This window comes from Sinocyclocheilus grahami, unplaced genomic scaffold, assembly GCF_001515645.1.
Source record: "Sinocyclocheilus grahami isolate Dianchi unplaced genomic scaffold, SAMN03320097.WGS_v1.1 scaffold226.1, whole genome shotgun sequence".
In the NCBI taxonomy this organism is placed as follows: domain Eukaryota; kingdom Metazoa; phylum Chordata; class Actinopteri; order Cypriniformes; family Cyprinidae; genus Sinocyclocheilus; species Sinocyclocheilus grahami.
This window is the reverse complement of record NW_015505405.1, coordinates 80889-88388: the sequence shown is the minus strand read 5'-3', so window position 1 is coordinate 88388 and position 7500 is coordinate 80889. Positions and strand designations below refer to the sequence as shown.

Here is a 7500-nt window from a genome sequence, read left to right as displayed (position 1 = left end):
GGGACACGTATATGGCAAAGGTGGGCTGTGATTATAATATTTTCTTAGGTGTTTTCACATATAAAATACTTATAGTAACAACTTTTTTTTTTTTTTTTTTTTTTTGCAGGAACATACTTTGCAAAACATGCATCCTTTGCTGACAAATACAGTAACACCAGGCAGGGACCCAAAGTTATGCTGCTTGCCCGCGTTATAGTCGGGAAGTACAAAGCAGGCCATGAAGATGACTGTACACCTAATGATGACCAGGATGAAAACAGACATGATAGTTGTGTAGATAATACGCTCTATCCAAAAGTTTTTGTTATCTTTGATTCCAATCAGATATATCCAGAGTACATGCTTGAATATCGCAGCAACTAATTTATATTAAAAATGAATGCTGGGAGACCTAGAATGTGTGTAAAATGCCAGAATGTTTATATAATACAGGATAATGCAGAACTAAGGTGTCTTTGGGAAAATATTTTTGCAAAAGTTTCGGATTTAATGGAAGTTTTAAAGAAGATTTGATGGATTTAAAGGGAAGTCATTTAATGTTATACTGAATTAATTTAACATTTATTTTCACCCATATACAGTAAAGACCATCGGAAGCTCACTTGAAGTAATGATTTCCCCTCCACTCTTGGCCAAAAATCATTCCAAAAAAGGATAAATACGAGTTGAGATCACAGAATTGATTACCAAAGGATCATTATGGGAGTTGGAGCTCAACAGACACATATCCCACAAAACTGAAAGGTGCCATGTTGAAACTAAACACAATACTTTAGTGTAGCTACAGTATACATGGACTTCATTTTTAGCCTCATGATGTGAAAACGGGGCACTTCTAAATAAAGAATCAATCAATAGAAGCTATTTCTTGTGTCCGTGTTTTTCTTACTTGCTTTCTCAATGTGCGTTATCCATTGGTTACTTCTAATAGCTCATAGTTCCTTAAAGGAATAGTTCACCCAAAAATGAAAGTTCAGCGTAATAGTTTTTATGAACCTTCACTATCATTCCAAACCCATATGACTTGGAACACAAAATTAGAAATTTTAAACAAAGTACTAGTCACTATTTTCCATGCAAAGAACTGGAACTGGAGCTTTCAAGCTTCGAAAAGGACATACAAGTAGTCCTTTACAGTTCCTGTTTTCTGAAGCCAGCTTTGTGCGATGAACGAATTGCAACTCCGCATCAGTAAAAGTGGTCCATACGACCAAAATGAGGAGCCAACCAAAATCCAAGTCATTATTTAGTGAAAATCTTGACATCCACCCCAGTTGCCCTGGGCATATTAATGAGAGATGCAGCTGTGTCCGAACAAACCATTCATTTGAATCACATCTTTTCAGTAAATGAGTTGATCACAAAAAACAGAATAATTTGTTAATGAATCAGAGTCATCAGATTCTCAAGACCAACTATGTATTTGGATCATATATTCTATGATCTGGTCACAATGTTTTTACAGGAAGAATTTTAGTGAATAATAACACGTTTTCATCTGCTCCTTGCAGACAGCTATGATTTTACAGTAGAAAACTTGACGAAGAAATGAAATTCAGTTCATGGACCAGGTGAATTATGTATTCCATTTGTGGGTGAACTACTCTTTTAAAATACAATGTGCAATTTCTGCACCTCTAGCTGTGAAAAGAAATTTTAAGTCTGTTTATTTGCGTGCTCAGCATGACAATATTGCCTCGACCAAAGGCAACAGATTGAGGTAGGACCTCCTGTTGCTGAACAAGACCGGTGTAGTGTTTGAAAACAACATTTTTGAACAACTGTTTCGTAGAACACAAATTGCATGGTGCAGCTTTAAAATAAATTAATCATCTCTTTGTCATTGACTAACCAGAACGATTCAGTCAAAGTAGTCTTCAATGTCAATATTAGGATTAAGAAGCTCCTCGCCATATCGGGATAAGTCCATTTGGTTGAGAATGAGGTTCTCGAAAGTTTCCTCCAGGTCCGTCTCTCCGATAAGGACGGCTCCCACCATTCGGCCCCCAGTCAGAACCAACTTTACATACTCCTGGCCTTTTGTACAGCGCACAAGAAGCTCATGGTCCTGACCCAAACCCTGAGCATTAAACTTCCCTAGCAAAACCCCCTAAAAAAAAAAAAAAAAAAGACAAAACAGAAAATATATGGTTGCAAAATGTATTACCAAATGTGAAAACTACTTTTGTGCCATCCACTGAGAATGCTCTTAAAATTATTCTTCAATTCCTTGTTTTGAACTTTAATTAAGGAAGCAATCAGGCTTATTATTTTACAATAAAAATGAAACAAAACAAACAAACAAAAACACAAATGAGCCATAAACATGTTATCTAACAACATATAGAGTTCTTACAAAAACATTAGACAACATGGATATTTTACTTTAATTTATATACATTAACTTTATTTTCATTTGATCTTATAATTTATTATTATTATTTTTTGTTCATTTTATAAATGCACTTTTGTTTCATATAACATATATGCTACATAACGGCACACACATTTATTTATTTATTTATTATTTTTTACACACACACACATATATATATATTAAGTGAATTGTGTGAATGTATTATTGTGTGAATTAGTGTGTTATTGTGGCCAGAGACAATTGAATGCCCTTTTTTAAACGTCACATCTTTGTCACCACTTTCACTCCTGATGAGTGTGCATCCCTCATATTCATTTTCATAATGTTTCTATTGTGTAAATTACTTTTGAACTGCAATTCAGCAAATTCAGTCATTCCAGCTGTGACTCATGAATAAAAAGTGAGCCCATTTTTAAATTCTGAATTCTCTGGCATTAAGTCTGAGAATAAAACAATTACTGAAATGTCTTTGAGGTACCAACAAGAAGAGCATACATATTTTTTAAAGAATCAGACACAAACAAAAGGACTCACCTTGTAGCTGAAGAATTTGGTGATGTGTGAGAACAGCTCAAAGCAGAAGTCCAGCTCTATAGGCTCCTCCAGAACATCTGCAGCCATACAACGTGATGCGTACCAGCCCATCTGACGCGCCTGAGTCCACAATCGCATCTTACACATAACAGGAGAGACGTTATAGAAAGTCAATCCTCAGTACATAATTTATACATTAAAGGGGGTCATATGATGCGATTTCATTTTTTCCTTTCTCTTTGGAGTGTTACAAGCTCTCGGTGCATAAAGAAGATCTGTAAAGTTGCAAAGACTAAAGTCATGGGTTTTAATGTTTTTGTGTCGTCGCTCCGGCTGGGACACGCCATCACAGATTGGTAAGGGGCGTAACATTTCCGTCTTATGCTTGAGGTATTCGGCCAATCACAACGCACTGGATAGCTGGCAAATCACAGCACACCTCGCTTTTTCAGACCGATGAGCTTTGTAAAAATCGACGTGTTTCAAAAAGGCGGGGCTTAGAGGAGAAACAATAATGTACAGTATGTGGAAAATAATGTGTTTTTTTTACTTTAAACCACATAAACACATTTCATTACACCAAATACACAAAATAATGTTATTTTTAGCAACATCATATGACCCCTTTAATACAGTAACAGAGGTGCAGCTGTACCTGTTGCCAGAGAGCGCTGGGCTCCCAGCCTGCAGTACACACATCTCCAGCCGCATACACATCCTGTTCAGACGTCCGCATTTGATCGTCCACTCTCAGACCATGATCTCCTGCCAGTTCAAACTGAAATGAAAAAAGCCTTGAATTCTGGTGTTATCGGGCCACTTGCTGTTCATTTCATTGATAAAAGTAGCTCAATTTACCTGACAAACCCGGAAAAAAAATACATGTATAATATGTTTAAAACTATTAGTTACGCATTGACAATACTGATAAGTCAATAAATAAAATGATATACTATAATAAAAAAAAAAATAACTGAAAAAAATATATAAATAAATTCAGAAAAAAGCACCACTGGACATATAATACTGAAATATATCCTTGTAATATTACTAGGGTTGCAAAAAGTTGGAAAATTTTCAGTAAATTTCCGAAAATATTCCAGAAATTTTGGAAACTTTCCAGGATTTTTTTGGAATATTCCAGGGATTTTTGGAAACTTTCTGGAAATGTTCCACCCCTTTGCAACCCTAAATATTACACATCCATATTTATCCATACAATAATAACCAAAATTATATTTACGATAAATAAATAAATAAAATGAAAATATAAAAGTGAAATAAATGGGTCAATTCAAATGCATATAAATGTTTACATTGTTGCCACTGAGAAAAGGATCAGTGTTTGGCACAACGCCTGTTGCACTAACAACGAAATCACAGCCATAAATCTTCCCATTTGTTAACTGAACATAAGTTGGCCACAGCCCTAAAAACAGAAAAACAAATTTAGTTATTTTATTTCAGCTGTAAAACACTGCAGATTAATTATTATTTAGATGATGATGATGATGATTATTATTATTAAACCTAATTCAGATTTCTTTGTGTCGAGTTGGGACTGCAAGAACTCCTGCTGGGTGTAGATCGTGTCAACCTCACACTCATATTCTACACGCACTCCACTGGAATTCTGTGAAATGAAGGAAAACAATCAAAATAAGTGAAAAGTGACAATCATCCACCATGTTATGGTGACTAATGTGAAAATATTGTGGACACAAACCTGCACTGTTCCTCTTAGTTCAATCCCCTCATGCCAATCTGGGCCCAAGGCACTGCCAAGCCCCCCTGAAGCCCCACTGTGGTCTGCTATTAAACATACGCATGTGACACACTTGACAGAATTTATGTTTTTTTTATCAGCTCTTAATGAAACAAAATATTGTGGTTTGGAAGACTTTACTATTACGGTAAATGGTATTATTATTTAAAAAAAGTAATAAGAAGTGCAAGTGTCCAAACAAAAACTGGTAGTGTACATACTACATATTATGATAATTTAAGTAAAACTGTATTTATAATTTATTAGTGTGAAAACACACTATACAGTTGCACTCATATACTTACTTTCCATCAAGACTGCCAGAAGAGGGCAGCAGTGCTCACTGTGTGTGAGTGTGGAAACCAGTGTGGAAGCTGAATTCATACCTCCAGTCTTGTCAGTAGTGTAGCGTGCTCTCTTGCAGGGCAACGATCTTTCTTTTTTGTCAGCCTCCAGGGAGGGAATGAGAAACTGAGCGGCTCCTGCATCGAAGAAAGTGTTTCCTATGGCTTTATCCTTTATAGCCCAGATCACTTCACAACCTTCTACTTCATACCTACAGGAGCACACAGCAGGCATTATCAAATATCACAATACATCTCTCTCGCTCTCAGTTTTTTTTACTTTGTTCTGTTCGCATTTGGACCTAGACTTCCAAACAAAGATTTTGGATGCACCTACACATGCTTTCATTATCACATAAATAAAACCATCAAAATATGAAAATACAAAATAACACAAATGAATTTTGAAATAGCACAAATGGGAGTAATTGGAATTATGTAGTGGAAATGTTAAACCGATAACAATTATATTATATTGTTTTTTTCTTCTTTACTTTGGTTTGCCAACATAAATTTCAATTATTTTTCACATTACTGATAAAATAGTAAAAATAATCAAAATACCAAATAACACAAATTAAATAAATGGGAATAGAAGAATGATGAAGCTATAGAATATATACTTTCATTTAATTACATTTTTGATTTGGTAAAAAAATAAACAAACAATCAATTTATACACAATTATATTTCTATACAAATCTAATTCCATGCATTTAAGTGACTAATAGTGTGTGTTGTTGTTGTTGTGGGGTGTGTGTGTGTTACTGTTGTTGTTTTGTGTGTGTGTGTGTTTACTGTGCAGATCCCGTATTATCAATACTAACAATTCAGATACTTACACCAATTCTAATGCGATTCCTCCATTGCCAATGACAACTATCCTTTTAGCCTTTGATAATCGCTTTTGAAACTCCTGTGAAAATAGCATCAATCATCACATTCATGTCTGTTATGTTCAAAACACATACTATTCATTACTAATGAGTGTACCTGAGCGCTGTCTGTGTCTCGTATGCCCAGCACATGAGGGTTATCTTGGGTGAGAAGCTTGGGTCTGGCTCCGCTGCAGATGCACAGCTTTTTATAATGAAACGTCTGACCATTCTCTGCTTGTAAAAGCTGCAGAAATGCAGAGAGCGATTCAAATTAGATTTAGAATATCTTAGGAAAAAGAAACCAAGTGTTTGTCTTAACATACATGTTCTTTAGCTCGCAGGAGTTTGACTGCAGATTGTAGGACTTTCAGATTGGGATACTTTTCTTCTAAAACACTGGAGGGCTGTTCCTCGATATCGAATTCTTCCAACGTCTTCGACACCTAGATGAAGAGAGGTTGTTGACAAAAAAACTATTTTTTTTTTTTATTCAATATCCAGATTTTTGATTTATGTATAGTATTGCATATTGTATTATATTTATTACCACACATTTTGTTTTTTTTATAAATAAAATATTTTTAAGGATGTGCAATAAATGTCTTAAAATAGTTACATTTTCCACAAATAAATAATCAAAGTGCTCCTAATTAAACAAAGACACAGAATTTCAACGTTAAATACCAAACCTGTTTGAAATTTGTAACCGCCTTTACTAAGGGTGAGGCTGTCAGAAGATAAACTTCATCTGATGCGAACTGCGATGCGATCTGCAAAAGGTTTCAAAGTTTTAAGACCAGACAGTTATCAGACCAGTCATCAGTGTTGGGGGTAACGCATTACAAGTAACGCGAGTTACGTAATCAGATTACTTTTTTCAAGTAACTAGTAAAGTAACGCATTACTTTTTAATTTAAAAGAGAATATCTGAGTTACTTTTTCAAATAAGTAACGCAAGTTACTTTTTTTTTCAATTTATTGATTGACAGCTCTCCTGTCCCCATGTTGAGAGAAATCAGATGTTACTGTAGTTCAAAATAAATATGAATATGCATTAATTCATCTCACTCACAAAAAAAACCCCACAGATTCAGTTTTCCTCAAAATATAATGCAACTCTGAATATGACGCAAACCTGCAATAATTAAATGTTAAACAACACAAATATCCTTTATGTATTTAATCCCATTCTATTAACCAATGTCTTTGCTTCTGACCTTCGATGATCCAGCTCAACCGTACTAAGCAAAAATTATTCTAGAAAAACGTTTATGTGTCTTTTCTTATTGCTGAAGTGTGTTGAAATTTATTCTTCTGCATTCTACTGTACGGACGTAAATGTACTTTCCCTTCAGCCTGAGGCTTATTCATTTCACTTTTGGTGTGAAAAGGCTTTTATATTTGCCAAAAATAGAACTTTTTTTATTTTAAAATCAAACAAGCAAGCCCTGTCCAGATTTAAAAAGTAACGCAAAAGTAACGTAATGCATTACTTTCCATAAAAAGTAACTAAGTAACGTAATTAGTTACTTTTTTATGGAGTAACCCAATATTGTAATGCATTACTTTTAAAAGTAACTTTCCCCAACACTGAAAATA

The 7500-nt window shown here is 34.6% G+C and overlaps 2 protein-coding genes across 4 annotated transcripts in view; one reads left to right on the top strand and one right to left on the bottom strand.

Annotated features, from left to right (window-relative positions):
- LOC107597006 (poly [ADP-ribose] polymerase 11-like) overlaps window positions 1–860 on the top strand; it is a 3901-nt gene extending 3041 nt beyond the window's left edge. For both annotated transcript variants that reach the window (XM_016287892.1, XM_016287891.1), the window contains exons 6-7: window positions 1–20; window positions 110–860. The exon at window positions 1–20 is cut by the window's left edge and continues 138 nt beyond it. In XM_016287892.1, coding sequence (XP_016143378.1) covers window positions 1–20; window positions 110–366 — 277 coding nt within the window. In that variant the 3' untranslated portion in view covers window positions 367–860. The remainder of the gene's footprint in view (window positions 21–109) is intronic.
- Window positions 392–7500, bottom strand: part of LOC107597005 (pyridine nucleotide-disulfide oxidoreductase domain-containing protein 1-like) — an 8502-nt gene continuing 1393 nt past the window's right edge. Inside the window, exons 2-12 of one of the 2 annotated variants that reach the window (XM_016287889.1) lie at window positions 6591–6671; window positions 6225–6344; window positions 6017–6145; window positions 5866–5939; window positions 5066–5235; window positions 4641–4726; window positions 4445–4547; window positions 4231–4343; window positions 3570–3692; window positions 2915–3052; window positions 392–2113 (exon numbers count right to left, since the gene is read on the bottom strand). In XM_016287889.1, coding sequence (XP_016143375.1) covers window positions 1865–2113; window positions 2915–3052; window positions 3570–3692; window positions 4231–4343; window positions 4445–4547; window positions 4641–4726; window positions 5066–5235; window positions 5866–5939; window positions 6017–6145; window positions 6225–6344; window positions 6591–6671 — 1386 coding nt within the window. In that variant the 3' untranslated portion in view covers window positions 392–1864. The remainder of the gene's footprint in view (window positions 2114–2914; window positions 3053–3569; window positions 3693–4230; window positions 4344–4444; window positions 4548–4640; window positions 4727–5065; window positions 5236–5865; window positions 5940–6016; window positions 6146–6224; window positions 6345–6590; window positions 6672–7500) is intronic. The other variant, XM_016287890.1, reaches the window with a different exon arrangement.